At 46.7% G+C, this 17,492-nt stretch overlaps 1 protein-coding gene across 1 annotated transcript in view; it reads left to right on the top strand.

The window, feature by feature from the left end:
• The window catches only part of eIF3d1 (eukaryotic translation initiation factor 3 subunit d1), a 201,447-nt gene that overhangs the window by 66,243 nt on the left and 117,712 nt on the right, over window positions 1–17,492 (top strand). The window contains exon 5 of the mRNA XM_037417982.2: window positions 4,368–4,692. Coding sequence (XP_037273879.1) covers window positions 4,368–4,692 — 325 coding nt within the window. The remainder of the gene's footprint in view (window positions 1–4,367; window positions 4,693–17,492) is intronic.

Genomic DNA, 17,492 nt, shown 5'->3' on the forward strand with positions numbered 1-17,492 from the left:
TCTCCGGGATTCAGAATTCTTGAACTTGACAGTTATGAAAGTTTAAAAAAAGCATATTTTGAGATAATCTCATTTAATGTAGAAAATGTGCATTATTTCAAAAATATAACGAGATAACAGAAAATTGACGGGCCGGTTCAACAGGCACTAGCCGGGTACTCATCACCAATATTATTTTTTTTCTTTTTTTCGTATTGAAACGTCTTTCCTGGTGAGCATCTTTTGTCCCCTGCAGTGCAGCCCTGTGAGCAAAGTAGATGTCAACACAGTTCAAGGGTGCGTAGGCCCTGTACTGTGAAGTAAAATTCCAAAACATTTCAGCACTTTCACATGGGCTATATTGTGATCAAGGGAAGATGCGGGTCGAAAAACGCGAGTTTTTTCAAACTGACGTATTTTTTTTATTTTCACCTGTTTGATACAATTTGTACCTCTACTGTTCTGAAAAAGAAAATGAATGTCGAGGCTTAACTGTAAATGCTTTGAAATTGTATCTAAAGACCGCAAGGTGCCTGTTAAAAGGCTGAAAGTGGGCAGTCTTGGAGCACCTTGCCGCCGAAAATGGGCCGCCGCTCGCCATTGTTGATCGCATGAGCCGAAGAGTCGAGCCTCACTCACTGTTCAACTAACGACAATTTCTCTCGCAGATGTGGTGCAAGAAAGAACATAAAAAAGCACGCTTTTGCGTGTTTTTTGAGCGCCGTGACTGGCTTATCACGTGGTACGGATCGGAGACCGCCATTGGTCGCTGCGCGCCTGTATGTGCTGTGAACCCTATTTGCGAGGTCCATGTTTTGACGAGCAGCGCAGCTGAACAATGCTTTTCTCGTGTATTTATCTGTGTTATGAATGAAAAAAGCCATTGCTCGTGCGTAAAAGCCGTTGTGGCGGCACGCTCTGTAGGAGTAAGCTACGAGCAGCTGGTCCGCTTTAGGGCAGTTGTTGGCGTGCAAAAGCCAATGCATCAAAAGTCATTCACAGACATCGGCTGGAAAGTTCCTGATGCGGCAATGGATGAAGTCAGTGCCAATTTTGTGAGGTCGAAGAAACTTGGAGGGGACGACATTGCCATTGCCATGTACAACGGTATCTGGCACAAACGTAGCCAAAAAATGGCATCGGCACTGTTGTGTTCCTCAAGATGGAGTTTAGATTTCGTAGACCTGTCGCCCCGTGCGGTGGTCTAGTGGCTAAGGTACTCGTCTGCTGACTCGCAGGCTGCGGGATTAAATCCCGGCGCTGGCGGCTGCATTTCAGATGGAGGCGGAAATGTTGTAGGCCCGTGTGCTCAGATTTGGGTGCACGTTAAAGAACCCCAGGTGGTCGATATTTTCGGAGCTCTCCTCTACGGCGTTTCTCATAATCATATTGTGGTTTTGGGACGTTGAACTCCACAAATCAATCAATGAATTCGTAGTCGTGCCGAACTTCTTCCTAGCTTGCACTCGGCACAAGGCTCTGCTAAATGGAGCGGAAGAAATTTGGCAAGCATTTCATGGCCCTGTCTGTAAGCGAAATGTCTGTGAGAAGTCGGCTCGAAAAAGCGAGAAGGAGCAAACTCAAGGTGCTGGCGTATTTTCTTCTTGTAGTGGCAGTGGCCACTACAAGAAGGGTTGTTCCCTTTGGTGTGCAGATTTAGCTGCATATAATGACATATTTCATAAATAAAACCTCAATTTTAACTTTAAAACTCGTTTTTCTCAAAGCACAAATTTTGCCATTTTTTTTCAATGTGCCCCTCCTTTTTCGGGTACTTCTAGTGCTTAAATTTGCATGAAATTTCGCCAAAATTTGTTTCCGAAGTATTACAAATACAATTATCTAGTTTAAACTTATTATAGAATGAAAAATTGTAGTAAGCCTTTACTAGGGTAGGTGAAATATGGACTTTTTTGAGTCTATAATTTTCCATGCCTATTATTTTGTATGTGCTTCCTAATTAGTTATTTGCATTCCACACTTTAGTAGAAACATTATGAACTATGAATGATAAAAAAATCAAGGAAGTTTAGGGATGAAAAGAGAGAGGGGGGGGGGGGGCAAAAGGGTTACGGTTTTCACTTTGTCATGTCACAGAGCTCAAAGTTATGCAACTTGCAAGAAAACTAATTATATATTTGAAATCAGCATACTAAGCTCTATAAACAGCTCAAGTTTTATTGCTGTAGTGTGAATATTAAAAAAAAAAGTGTGTTCGAATAGCATCTTCTCTTAAAAAGTGAGCACTGCATGAAGAGTGCACATTTTCAGTGTTTGGTGTCCAAGGAAAACATTTTTTTGGATTGTGCTCCCACACGACAATTCGACTCTTTAGGGTGTTGAGTTTTCCCATGAAGGCATTCAGCAAGTAATTCTGGAGGAGCTAGTTCTGGATAATTTGGCTTAACAGCCACAATAAAAGATGCTGGAAGGTGTTCTTTATAGATGAATGGTTCACCAATCAACTGGGCTTTGTTGAATTTATGCCAAGTTACTGTGTTCTTCGGGCAAAGGCCGTGGAATAGATTGGTATCCTTCGATGCCATGTGAAAATATGTGGACTTGGACAACTTTTCCCATGTCCTCCAAGCTGGCTCTCTTACACTTAATGGTGAAGCAATCTTTTGGTTCTTGCCACTGATGACATCAATTGGACGTCTCCAGCCAGATATAGATATCCGGGTGGAAGCTTGATGCCTCTGCTTCCTTTCATTTTTATAGTTCTGGGCCCGTACTTCTCTGAATGTGCCAAATGCACTTCAGCTTGCAAACTGTAACCTCTCCATATGGCTATGATGCTTGAGCAGCAAGGAATCCCTTGCGTAAGAATGGGGGCATGCGAGGCTGCTGCTTAAGTTTAATATATGCCATTTTTAGAGAAAAGAAAAATCGCACTGATACAAACAACTGATTCTGTTTCAGAAAAGCCTGCAGATTTCAAATAATGCATAAAGAAAAAGAATGATCTTTTTCAATATTTTTGCTTACCCTGTCACCTTAATAAATATTGTTGCACATTTCATAGCATATTATTTGTGATGCAGTAAATGTAGCTGGTGGCAGATGTGCGCAGGTTAATGTAATGTTCCCATTACAAAAAAAGCCAACACTGTGCATTTTGGGAAACTTGGAAAAGGCAGGAGCAGGAGGATAAGAAACAAAAAAAGATAAGTTGAATGGAAAAAGAGGTTGAAACGTTAACAAAAAAAGAAAAAGAGAAGCCGCTCTTAACGAATTAATAACCACAGTAGACTCGTAAGCAGAAAAGGCAAAGGCAACTAGCAACTTGACACGCATCATTAAGTCAAACACCCTTACGAAGACTGCCAAGACCAAGCAGCAGGAGACGGTGGATGTTCATACGAAAATTCAGGAGTAGTGATTAGAAGCCGCGGCCAATAACAGTGTTGACAGGCACAGGCTCTGCTGCATCCTTGAGATAAATGTGATTCTATCTGTGTAGCACGAACGGTGCATAAAATAGACTTCCAAAATAGTGCGACGATGGTGTGGCTGCTTTGCGATCAAGGCCCAATGCATACCCTTGTATGGCCGCTCTAGAAAGCTAACCACTTTCCCACAGTCTGTTCGGGCTGAGAGTACAAGGTAGAAGGATATACTAGCCTTGTTTAATGCCCACTGAAATAGTGCGCACCTGGGAACGCACTCTTAATGTCTCAGTTCATAACAATGCTCCCCCCCCCCTGCATTCCTAGTTCGTTCCTGCTCCTTGAAGATGGGCGGTGCGTTCCTCTCTGCTTGAATAACAAATGATGGCAGGTCTGGCACGCGGGATGGTGTTATCGCATCTGCTCTCCATGCAAGGGAGATAGGTCGGTTCTTTTTATTTGTGCTTTAGCTGCTTTCGCCGCTTCCGCTCGCGCGCTTTTACTGGCGTGTAAAACGTGCGATGCGCAGGGGGATGGTATCGATTGGGACACTACACAAAACATAACGGCGACGGCCAGTGTCATTAGGGGAGCACATTGAAACGTGCCCCCCCCCCCCCCCCCTCAATTTTTTGTGCCATGGCATATATAACGAAATGACCATTTGCCTGCCTGGCTGCGCCGCCCCCGCTTCATATCGGGGGTGCACTGCCCTCCCTCCCCCGTCACAAAATATTTTCTTTAGAATTTCTGCCTACTCCCCTAGCAACAGCCAAAACCAGTCAAAAATGTGTGTGTTCATTTGAGTGTGCGATAAAATGCTCGTGTTTATTTGAAATGTTTGAAAAAATATCTGAGGTAGTTTAGGGGCCCTGGAAACTGTGGGCACGATCGCTTGGTGCCCTTGGGTATCGCAGTAGTAGAGCTACATTTAGCACAAGATTTAAAACTTTACGAGCTCGAGATTTGCGGGTGATGAATGATGTATTTATGCTGCAGGGAGCGCATGCAGCAGGTGCGTAAGTGGCAGAAGCAGATGCGGCAGAAGTTTGACAACAAGGGGGGCCAGGTGCCGGTGAAGCACCGGGAGGCATCGGTGGCTGTGCGTCCCAGCTGGAAGGTGCTGGAAGAGATGGACTTTCCACGCCTGTTCAAGCTCTCCCTGCCGGCCGTCGGGGAGGGACATGACGTATACCGGTGCGGAGCGGTCGAGTTCTACGACAAGGCCTACAACCTGGTCACGTGCAAGAACGAGCGGCCCCTGCAGCGCATCAATCGCATCTTCCACAAGGTCACCACCACGGACGACCCCATCATTCGGCAGGTGAGGGACCAGCTGCTTGCCACATCTTCATAAGAGTGGCCTGTGGGGCGAGCTGGTTCGGCATCATTGCAGAATTTAGCGCAAAAACGGGGACGAAGAAAGAACCACATGAACACAGCTAACGTTTTTTGCTCTAAATTCTACTACAGTGCAGACCACTTATATTGAAAGACTGACTACAACGCAGTCATTTTAGACTCCTGTTTACTCTCTATAGACTGGTGTACAGACTGGTTTCAGTGCCGCCATATTGGGTTGTTGACCTTTGTGTTTTGCATCTTTGACAACTAAACAGTGTTATGATATTAAAACGGTTGGGTTGGTGAATACGCTCTTTCATGGCCATTTCACGTTGCAATACAGTCGAACCTCTTTATAACAGACCAATAGGTATAATATACACCAATGTGCCCACATGCCCCGCCACGGTGGTCTAGTGGCTAAGGTACTCGGCTGCTGACCCGCAGGTCGCGGGATCAAATCCCGGCTGTGGCGGCTGCATTTCCAATGGAGGCGGAAATGTTTTAGGCCCGTGTACTCACATTTGGGTGCACGTTAAAGAACCCCAGATGGTCAAAATTTCCGGAGCCCTCCACTACGGCGTCTCTCATAATCATATTGTGATTTGGGACGTTAAACCCCACAAATCAATCAATCAATCAATCAAGGTGCCCACATTAAATAAAGTACGAGTTGATACGAGAAGGCAAATGCCTACAAGCTTATATAAACGACACTACTTGCTGTCCGCAGCATGCTCAGCGATGGAAAACCGGTGCTAACCTGCACCAACTAAAAATTACTGTGCCATACTGCTCCTAAAGGGTCTTTTTTGTCTAATTTGCGCCATTGCAGCGCCACAAGGTGGTTTTGGAACTGAAGGTAATGTTGACAGCACGCATCATGAGCGGATATTGCGTGATGGTCGCCATTTTGTACACTTGCGCTTCTGCTTTTGCGCTGCTACATTTGCTTACATTTGCTCGGCTGCACCGAATCAGCCGATCAGTTATTCCAACTTCTACGCGATTGTGCCTTTTCTGGCAGCCATTGGCAAAGAACGAAGGCAATGTGGCGACTACCCAAAAGCGGCCTGTGTGACTTGTCGCCGATAAAAAGCCTTTGTGTGTGGCGGAGTGCCGCTTTAAGCGTATACTGCTCTCTCTTAATAACCAGCGATTGCTTGAGCGCGCTGGTCGCTGCCGTCTCAGTCGTTGTGCAGGACCATGTTCAGTGTGCACAGCTTTGCGTAAACGAAAGTAGATCGCTGTGTCGGAGTTGAGCATTGTGGATCGCGGGCGCCGAGACGGCAAGCATAGCACACGCTTTTATGAGGCAACAGGCCAAATGTGCCTCTGTCTGCAGCCAAGGTCGCTAGAGCATCGCGTGCAGAAAGCTCCCATCGTCGTGTTAAAAGGCCACTCACCATGTTTGACAATTTTGAGGTGACAAGCACACAATGAGTACTTCGGGTGTTCATGATTATATCTGCTAAAATTCGCCATGCTACGCGCAATTTTAAGATGAACGCTGCTCTCCCTTCCTTTAGCGAGCGTGCGCCTAGAGAATGAGGGCCTGAGTACACGTACGAATTGCCCGACGCATACCTGCCAAGTGTCCCGGATTGGCCGGGAGACTCCTGGATTTTGACCGCTTTTTTTTTTGTAGTACGGCTGTCACCGAAATCTCCCGGAAATCGAAATATTTGTGCGTGATCTTGCCGCATTTACATAAAAGCAGTTCAATCCGCTCCAGGCTTTTTGAACCTACCCCATTTTATTATAAATGACTTTAAGGGGAGATTTGGGTTTACCGATTTTTTATTTTCACATGTTTTGATAAGATTATTACCTCTACTGTTACGAAAAAAATAATACAGGTCGAGACTTAGCTGGAAATGCTTTAAAATTGCATCTAAAGAGCACAAGGTGCCTGTTGAAAGGCCGAAAGTGTGCAGTCTTCGAGCACCTTGCCGCCGATAATGCGCCGCCGCTCGCCATCGTTGATCGCATGAGTCGAAGAGTCAAGCCTCACTCTTCAAATAACAACAGTTTCGCTCGTTGATGCAGCGCAAGAAATAATAAAAAGAAGCACTCTTCTGCGCTTTTTTTTGTGCGCTGCGACTGGCTTATCACATGGTACAAATCGGGGACTGCCATTGCACGCTGCGCGCCTGTATGTGCTGTGAAACCTATTTGCGGGGTCCATGTCTTGTTGTGCAGCCCAGCTGAACAATGCTTTTCTCGTGTAATTATCTTCGTTATGAAGGAAAAAAGGCATCGCTCGCAAGTGAAAGCTGTTGTGTGGCGTGCTCTGTAGGAATAGGCTACCAGCAGCTGGACCGCTTTGCGGCAGTTGTTGGCTTGCAAAAGCCAATGCATCAAAGTCATTCACGCTCGTCAGCCCGAAAGTTTGTGATGCGGCAATGGATGACGTCAGCGCCAATCTTGAGAGGTCGAAAGCGCTCGCAGTGAGAGAACTTAGCAGGGACGACATTGCGATTATGTACGGCGGTATGTGGCACAAACCGTCGGTGATAGTTTTCTCCCTTTTTAACTATCGACTCGTCTCTCTTACATCAATCCCATGCAAACTACTCGAACACATCATTTACACTAACTTGATGAGCTTTCTAGAATCTAATTCATTTTTTAGTCTACCAACACGGTTTTCGCAAAAATCATTCCTGTGAAACTCAATTAATCACCTTTACTAATGATCTCTGTTCTTTGTTGGATCGTGCGTCAGTAGTTGATTGCATTTTCATTGATTTCGCGAAGGCATTTGACTGCGTCTCCCACCCACTACTACTTTATAAACTCAGCAAACTGAGCATTGACCCTAACATTTTAAAGTGGATTGAATGTTTTCTGCAGAATCGCTTTCAATATGTAGCCGTTAATGATAACGAATCTCCTCACTCTCCTGTTACATCTGGTGTCCCTCAGGGATCAGTATTGGGGCCTCTTCTCTTCCATTATAATTTATATTAATGATCTTCCTGATACCATAAGCTCATCAATACGTCTTTTCTCTGACGATTGTGTTATATATAGAAATATATGTGAACCTTCTGATCCCTCACAACTTCAAACCGACCTTAACACAATTTCAGCCTGGTGCAACGCCTGGCTAATGAAACTAAACGTCGACAAGTGCAAATATATGAGGTTAACTCGAACAATCAAGCACACCCCTGTAAACACACATTTCTTGAATGGCTTCCCTCTATTATCGGTTACCACCTACAAATACCTATTATCGGTTACCACCTACAAATACCACCTACAAATACCGCGCTTTTGTTTTGCAGTCCGTCACCCAGACTTCCGCGCCCGGTTCGAGTGCTCGCAACGAAGCAGCCCTATGACGAAGGTTGAAGTTCCTACGCTGCCGCTGTCGGGCGGTCGTATCATGGCTTCTGAACTTTCTCAGGTTCACCGTCTGAGGCAGAAGGCTTGTGGGATGGACAGGCACCGTTGTGCGTAGCCGCCTGCCCATTAGAAGTTCTGCAGGGCTTTTCCCAAGTGGCCCCAAAGTGTCCCTGTACGCTAGGAGAGAAAGATATGGGTCCTTCGCTTTTGTAATGAGACCTTGATTGTCTGGACCATCCTCTCTACTTCACCATTTGCCTGGGGGTACCTTGGGCTAGACGTCACAGCGCGAAACCCGTAGTTGCGAGCGAACAACTTGTATTCCTGCGACACAACTTGCGCTCCGTTATCAGACATAACAACTTCTGGTATGCCATGTCTTGCAAAGAAACTTTTAAGGTGCGTAATGACAGTGGCACTCGTTGTAGATGATAACAAAGCAATCTCTGGGTACCTAGATAAATAATCTACGACTACCAAATACCATTTTTCTTGAACATGGCAGAGATCAGCTCCTAGTTTTTGCCAAGGACGCTGTGGAGTGGTTGTCGGGATCATTGGTTCTGGCTTTTGGTGTCTGTGCTCGGCGCATACGCGGCAATCGGTAACCAAAACTTTCAGCTGATAACTCAACCCTGGCCACCATACCGACTCCTTGGCTCGAGCTCTGCATTTTTCGATTCCCAGGTGACTCTCGTGCAAGCGTATCAAGACCTCTGCGCCCAATTTTCGAGGAATGACCAACCTCATACCTTTAAGTAGCATGCCTTCAGCAACTGTAAGTGTGGCTCTTTCCTGCCAATATGGACGCAAGACCACCGGAAGAGATGAGAATTTTGGCCACCCTTTCCGGCTGAATTTTAAGAGTGCTTGACAAACTTCGTCAGCGGCTTGTTCTGCTTTCACTCTCTCGAAGAGGCTGGCCTCGACCGCGTTTGACAAGCATCCTGAAACGTGCTTGCTGACGTCCCTAATAGGCAGTGCATTATCAGTTTCTTTTCCCCGAATCGGGGCCCTTGACAACACATCTGCAGTAACTAAGCTCTTGCCCGGGACATGCACAACTTCATAGCTGAACCGCATGAGCCTCATGCGAAAACGCTGAATGCGAGGTGGCAAAACATCTAAAGGAGATTTTCCCAGCAAGGTTACAAGAGGTTTGTGGTCGGTTTCACACACAATTTCAAGACCTTTGATGTACCCTTCGAATCGTTCTGCCGCTCACGTCATTGCTAGTGCTTCTTTTTCAATCTGGGAATATCTGGTTTCGGCAGGCGTCAACGATCGCGATGCAAAGGCAACGGGTCGTTTTTCGTTGTTTGGTTGAACTTGCATCAGTACCGCCCCCAAACCGAATGATGACGCATCGGCGGAAAGAACCGTAGGGTACTTTGCATCATAGTTAGCCATGACGCGCGCCGAACCGATAACGTCTTTAACGTATGACAGCGCTTGCTCTTGGGCTGGTCCCCACGTCCATTCAGAACTCTTCAAAAGCAAGTGACGTAACGGCGCCGTTTTTGAAGCCAAATCTGGTATGAATCTTGCCAGATGATTAGTCATACCGAGCAGCCGTCAAACGTCAGACACGTTATTTGGCGTCGGCAGTTCTTTGATGGCCCGGACCTCTTCAGGGTCTGGCCTGATTCCATCTCGACTTAGAACACAACCAAGAAACATTATCTCGGTTACTCCAAAACAACACTTTTCTTTGTTTAGCGTAACACCAGCACTCATGAGACGGTCTAAAGTAAGACGCAGAGGCTCATCATGTTGAGCTTTGTCGCAGCCATAAATGAGCACATCATCCATCGTGTTTACCACGCCTGGGATTCCTTCCAGAATCTGCGACATTTTCTTTTGAAAAAACTCAGGTGCTCACGTTATTCCAAACGGTAGTTTCTGAAAACAGTATCGCCCAAATGGCGTAATGAAGGTAGTCAACAATTGGCTTTCCGGCGACTACTTCATCTGATAAAATCCAGAATTAGCGTCCAGCTTCGAATAAACCGATGCCCCACTTAACAGACCAAGGCTATCTTCAACCGTTGGCATAACATAGCGCTCGCGAAGTACACTTTTATTTAGTTGCGTCAAGTCAACGCAAATACGAACGTCTCCGGAAGGTTTGAGTACTGGTACAATATCTGCGCACCATTCTGTTGGTTCGTCTACTTTGCGGATTACGTCATCTCGCTCCATTCGCTCGAGCTCCTGCTTCACTCGGTCCCGCAGGGGTAAGGCAATGCGACGCGCAACCGGAATAGCAAAGGGTACCGAGTTCGGCTTCAGTCTGATATTGTATTCCCCTTTCATAGCTCCCAGACTACCGAAAAGCTGAGGGTAGGAAGCTTCGATGGCTGCTGCGCTACTGACCGAGTCAGCGAACTTGATAACTTGATCAGCTCAAGGGCTTCGAGCGCTGGAAGACCCAAAAGTATCGAGCGTAAAGGCGAGACTACGTACTCAGTTTGTCGGACAATGCGTTGTCTCCACTGTATAGTGGCAAGAAATTTTCCGAGAACATGCAGTGGCTCATTCGCAGGGCCTGTTAAGGTTATGTCGCACTTGTCTAATTTGGTAGGCAATCCCGGAAATGTTTAGGGTACAACGTACACTTCTGCACCCGAGTCAAGTTTAGCGAACACCGAAGTGCCGTTAATGATAATTTGAGCATACCGAGAATTGGAGTGCTCCCCATTTACCGTGCTTACGAAATACGCCCCTTTTTCCATATGGAGAGAAGAAATCTGTACCTTCTTTCGCTCGCCTGCAGCCTTTTTCCGGCACACCACTGCAAAATGTCCGGAACAACCGCAGTAGTTGCATTTCGCAGCTCGTGCCGGGCAGGAGGTCCTCGGGTGCTCTCCTTGACCGCAGTTGGGGCATGAACTGGATGTGAGAGGTCGGTAGGACTGTGGTCTGGTGCGTTGACCTTATGTGACCGGTGCACTGGTCCTTGACGAGGTGCCGGAACGCTGTCCTGAAGAATTATTTCGGGGCTGCCGTTGTTTGTTGACCGCGTCCAGGTTGCTGGCTGGCGCTGCCGAAGGTTCGTCACTGGTTTCTCGCAGCTGTTGCTGCTGTCGTTGGACGGTCTCCTTCAAGCGAGCTTTTGCCAAAGCGCTGGCGAGTGTAAGATTTGCATCCATTTGCAGAGACTCCAAGAGCTTGGCATCACTGAGGCCGACTACAAACCGGTCGCGGATCATGTGTTCCTTTTCCTTGTAGTCGCACCGGTCCGCCAGTGTGTGCAACGCGGTGATGAATTGGTCGACTGACTCGCCTGGTTGTTGTATGCGTCGGTGAAAACATGCGCTCTCGTAAACGAGGTTCCGTGCGGCCACGAAGTGATCGTCGAACTTTTGTTCTGACGACTTCATACTCCTTCTGCTGTTGTTCAGATAGTGTGAAGGTCGAAAAGATCTCTCTCGCTTGCCTGTCCATTGTGTAGAGTAGAGTCCGGACTTGCGCTTCTTCACTTAGCTCATTTAAGCCAGACGCAAAGCGGTAGTCGCCGAATAGTTGGATCCAGGAAGGCCATTCGGACGTTTGGTCGAAGTCAACCGCTGGCGGAGCTGGAACCGCGAACATGCCGTGAACTGGCTTGACTTCTTTGTCTTCTGACATGGCGCCGCTTGACGAAGAAAGGTGCAACGCCCCTCGAATATCAGAAGAATCCCACTTCTGACACCATGTCGTGTTGCGCCCTAGCGAAAGGACGTGCGCGTCCGGGCCGGCCGCAGGAGCTGAGAAAGGGACTGAGCCGCTTCCGATGCGCGCGAGATAACGTCCATCCTCTATTCCATGCAACCAGCATACATATATAGCAGACACTCATGTGACCAATGACGTCACGTACAAACGACACTTTACAATTGCGGGCGACAGCACCAGATAACGCGGACACTTGACGCCCCTGGGCGCTATCACCACACATTTAATGTAGCCAGGATATCCTCCACCCGTGGCAACGGATATTGCTCAGTGCGACAGGCTTTGTTGACCGTTAGCTTAAAATTGCCGCAAAGGCGGATGCAGCCATTCCGTTTCACTATCGGTATCACTGGCGCTGTCCACTCCGCATGAGGCACCGGTATAATAATACCCGCGCCGGAAAGGCGGTTCAGTTCCGCGTCAACCTTTGGCCGAAAAGCATACAGAACTTCGCGTGCTTTCCAAAATTTTGGCACCACGTTTTCTCGTGTCTAAAAATGTACCGGTGGCCCTTTTATGAGCCCTAAACCTGGCGCGAACACATCAGCGAATTCTGCTAGCAACCGGTCCACGTTAACGTCGTCAGCACCGAGTAACGGCAGCTGCTCACCTGACGTGTTCACGTTCATTGCCCGTGCCTTGAGCATGTGGAACGCTTGAATCAGGTCGCGTCCGCAGAGGTTTGCGCCGGAGCAACCAAGGACTTGCAAAGATCCAGCCGTCGACCATTGACCGCTGCGAGTTGGTTATTCTTCCTGTCCTGAGTCATAGCAGGGCTCTTTCTGAAGTTCACAGCGAACAAACGATCGCCACACCCGCTTTACAAATTAATGTGGCGCGGAACTTCTTAATTGCAACAGGCAGTCGACAGTACCATGACAAAGTAGCGCATGTCTGTGCGCGTCACAATGAACAAGCAGACGCCGGAAACGCGACTTGGCCAATTGGATGCCTAGGTTTTGTCACGTGCCCCAATCAGCCAATAGAATCGCGCGTTGGTGCTTCTTGATGACGCGTTTGTGCTGAAAAACCAATGAGCGAGGCGAGCCAGAGGTGGCAGGAAATGGCAGCCGAATATTCCCTTGCTTTAGGTGTGATGTCTGAAGCATTGGCGACCGCGAAACACAACTCGACTGTTGCAAGTGCACTATGCACACCTTTCTTTTTATGAACAATGCGAGTCGCTGCTTTCATAATTAGAAAGTTGTTTCCGTATAATGTAGCCACTGCAAAGTGTCTCATTAGCATGGCACCAAGCCGGACATCTTTAACTTGGACTTAAAATTTCATTGGTGCACCACCCTGGAAAGCTTGGCTTAAAAATCTGAAATTGGGCACAAACGAGATCGCACTTTCGAGCTTAACTGAGGGCAGCACACGTGGAACCAAGTTTGGGTATAGGGTCGGGAGAAGAGCCGCGACAACCAGTGCCAAGCTTGCAAGTCCGCTGGCTGGTGGGAAAGGCGAGAGCCCGCATTGTAAAGCCTTTTCATTTGTGGAACAGCACCTTCACTGACAGGTAAATCAAGGGCACTCGTTCGGTATTTGCACTCGTTAATGGCACAACTATTTTCCGACGCAGGCGTGTTTGCCTGCCGTGGTGTGAGTGGAGTGCCAGCCACAATAGGCCTGCGCTGGATTTGCACTTAAGATCTGGCACTGAAGTTTGGACATTCTCGCGTGGGCTGGCTGCGGTTTGACTCTGTCTATGCCAAGCCAAGACACCACGATAAGGACCTAAGGTCAACCAGCTTCGCTCGAACCCCTGACAGCAATAGTTTGTTTGCGAACAGCGATGTGTAGCTTTGTGAATGATAATGCCGAAATTGAATCATGAATGCTCTAAAGTGCCAATCACTGGCACGCGTACGTTCGCGTCTATGCGTCAAAAGCGTCAAATGCGCCTCTCTGCGTCGACGTCGGAGGGGCATACGCGAGCAGGCGCGAGGGATCAAGCCGGGCTTGATATTTCGCCTCGCTTACGCTACGTCACCATGCGTACGGCGGCGCCAACCAACCAGAGGCCGCGATGACTCCGAATGCTATGCCTAATGGCCGCCGCTTCGAAGGCACAGCCGAGTGCTGAAAGCAAGCATGAAAACTACTCCAAACGTTCCTGAATGACCGCTTCGTAATCTAGAACGACAATGAAACGACGAACGACTGCGAGTGCTACCAGCGTGACTCGGTTTCATGCCGAGTTCAAGCGACGCCGACAAATCCAGCGAATGCCGGCCGGCTATGCTAGCGCCGGTCCCGTGTGCGATCGTCGGCCGAGCGAAAGGAGCATGTCAGTGTCCTTGTGCTTTGATCTGTGACTTTCTGTGCTAAAAATGAGTGTAAACGAACTTCGGAGGTTCGAAGGTTTGAGCGTGAGCCCTCGCCTACCGCGGAGGCAATTCAGATCGGTGTCATCTGCATCCAGGGCAGGCCTCTACCATCTAGTTCGTATGAACCAGCACATGCGAGGCACATCTGCTGAAAAAACTTTATTTACGGTAGTTTCCGTCGCAACATAGACATCATATACAACGCCCGAAATATCGCGTAGTTCATACGGAGGAGTTTTTACCTGCACTGTGTTTGTTTTCAACATCGGTATTCATCATCGCTGAAAGCGAACCTCGCACTAGCCAGCAGATTTCCGTGATGTGAAAACGTACGTACCTATATAAGTGTATTCGCGAATTGTATGACGCGAAAACATTCGTTGGCTTCGGTGCTAATCGTTTTCGTGTGTTGCCAACCTAATAACAAGCGTGCGCTGGTTGGTAGCAGTGAGATGTGACTTCGTGTCGGGTACCAGCGACGCTGAAACATTGAGCTGTCAGCGGTCTCATTTCCATTCACGTACAAGACAGAAACTCGAGCGTGCATTGCTGTGGTGATCGAAAAAGAAAGTTGCATGATTAAGTGCTACTGGTATTGCCTGCTATTTCACTTCTCGCTTCTTCTGCTTCTCTGCCACGCTCTGTAGCACATACGTTGTTTGGAGGCATTCTAACACACACATTCTTAATTTATAGTTCATTCTGATACTTATAGCTACAGACATACAAAGGCGCTTCTCTGTCGTTTTAGTTTACTATAACATAACGGGTGTTTTTTTACATCTGGACAAATAACTGAAAACCTTGTGAGAAGCACCTGATTTGAAATCAGCTGCACGATGACACGATTGTTGGAAGAAAAGATCACCACATGTATGCACAGAATGAATGAAGGTGCACTAGTATGGTACTGCACTTTATATAGAAGAAATGCAAAAAGTACCTCATGTGACTTATGAGACCTTTCAGAGATGTGCATGTATTTATCTGTTCCTCCAGACTGTAATGAGCTGAATATATTCGATGGTTCCGAACATTGAATATTTGTATGTGTTTCCAAGGAGTCCCTCATTTCTGTTCAGTTTTTTAGTATATGCATTAACTTGGATTATATATACGCATGCACTTAAGCATATTCAGTTTAGTTCTGTTAGAAAACTTGCCAAAACTTCTGTACGGTGCTCTGGTGCAATCCTTTGATCGGTATCTGTCCCATCAAAAATTTTTGGCATGCTTTATTGCATTATAGGTATTTTGACAATTGATAACATGTGAAAGCCGCAGTGCTTGGCTGTAATCTCAAAACCAATGTCTGTCTCATCAAGAAGTGTCAGATGCATTTTGTAGATGTTAAAGGATATTTAAACTACCAGCAAAGTGCTGAAGTCTTCAACACAACACTGATCCGCAATCACCACCCAGCTTAGAAGTCATTTGTAGAGCTCTCTAACACGTTCAAATGAAGTTATCAAACACTGGATTGATCTACTTGGTTTGATTCCTAATACCAGTGTGTCTGACTTTTTGGAGGCACTTGTATTATAATAATGTCCTATTTCTCTTATTTATTACAGGGGTGCACTGAAGGGTAGTGATATTTGTTTACCTTGGCACACTTAATGTGATATTACTGTTGAAATCCTTTCATTTTGTATATATGTACGCCACTTTTGCAGTAGCCTCACAGTGAGCAGCCGTATTTGAAAATAAATAAATATAACATCTGAAAGTGTTCCACGCTGTGCTCGGTTCCAATCTGGTCACTAATATCTGTTGCATCATGATGTGTCGGGTGTGTTTTATTGCATTGGAGAACATTTTGGCTGCCTTCCATGAAGGGTTCAGTTCCAGTATTATGACCGATATCTGTGACTTCATGAACAGTTGGGTGTCGTAGTTTTAGAGAAAACTTTGACTTGAGACAATGTCCAGAAGTTTTCCACTAAGGATTCAGTTCTAATATTATGACCGATATCTGTGACTTCATGAACAGTTGGGTGTCGTCTGTCGTTTTAGAGAATACTTTGACTGAAGACAACGTCCAGAAGTCTTGTATTAAGGTTTCAGTTCTAATATTATGACCAATATCTGTGACTTCATGAACAATTGGGTGTCGTTTCAGAGAATACTTTGACTAAAGACAACGTCCAGAAGTCTTCCATACAGGGTTCAGTTCCAATATTATGCCCGCTATCTGTGACTTCATGAATAGTTGGGTGTCGTTTGTCGTGTTAGAGAATACTTTGACTAAAGACAACTTCCAGAAGTCTTGCATTAAGGTTTCAGTTCTAATATTATGACCGATATCTGTGACTTCATAAATAGTTGGGTGTCATTTGTCGTTTTAGAGAATACTTTGACTAAAGACAACGCCCAGAAGTCTTCCATACAGGGGTCAGTTGCAATATTATGACCGATATCTGTCACATCATGAAGTGTCAGGCACAGTTAGTTGCATTAGAGCACATTTCGACTATGGAAAATGCCCGAAGCATTCTACGCAGTATCTGGTTCCTATCTTATGGCCAATATCAGTTGTATCAATAAGAACCAGGTGTGCTTTGTTGCATTAGAAGATATTTTGAACACACACATCAGCCGAAAGCCTGCTACTTTGGCCTCAATTGTAGTCTTATGACTGACTTAAATCTGTCAGATCATGAAGTTGCGGCGTGATTATTAAGTTGACTGATATAAAATATGTTGTGTAAATATACTGAAGGTACCAGCATATGCAAGATATTGTTAGTAACTTTGGTAGTGCAGGTATAGAAACCCGGTGGTTTGTAAACCTGATCAGGAGGGCAGCCACGCCTCATTCACCGCAGAGAGGAGGGGGGGAGAGCTCAATGTCAACTCCATATATTAACATAATAGGGAGGGGGTGCTAAGTTAGCCCTGGGAGGAGCACTAAGACAAACTTTTGCCCCCCCCCCCCCCCCCTTCCTCCTTAAGGAGAACCCTGCACACGCCTATGATAGACGTACAGTATGCTAGACGCGAATGTTCCCGCGGCGCACGCACCGATGTTGATTTCTGGTGCATACCACTGTAGTTACTTTGGGCACTGAAATGTCAATTACTTCTCAAATAGTCTAAACTGTGGTGGTTGAAGCACTATCAACTTGTTAACGTGTTCTCATATCCTCTAAAACATTCATTCCCGCTCCAGTTGAGAACGTGCCATTCTGTGCTGAACTTGGACAGTTCTAAGCCAAAAGATCAAGCAACATTGTGCATCGGCCTTTGACGCGTGGCCGTCAACGCGGTCGACGCGTGCCAGTAGCTGCGCGCCCTTTTCCTCCACAGGCGCGACTAGACGATTTTGACGTGTAGGTGCGTGCATACGCGTGCCAGTGGTTGGCACTTAATGCATTGT

The sequence above is a fragment of the Rhipicephalus microplus genome, unplaced genomic scaffold (genome assembly GCF_043290135.1).
Source record: "Rhipicephalus microplus isolate Deutch F79 unplaced genomic scaffold, USDA_Rmic scaffold_16, whole genome shotgun sequence".
Classification (NCBI taxonomy): Eukaryota; Metazoa; Arthropoda; class Arachnida; order Ixodida; family Ixodidae; genus Rhipicephalus; species Rhipicephalus microplus.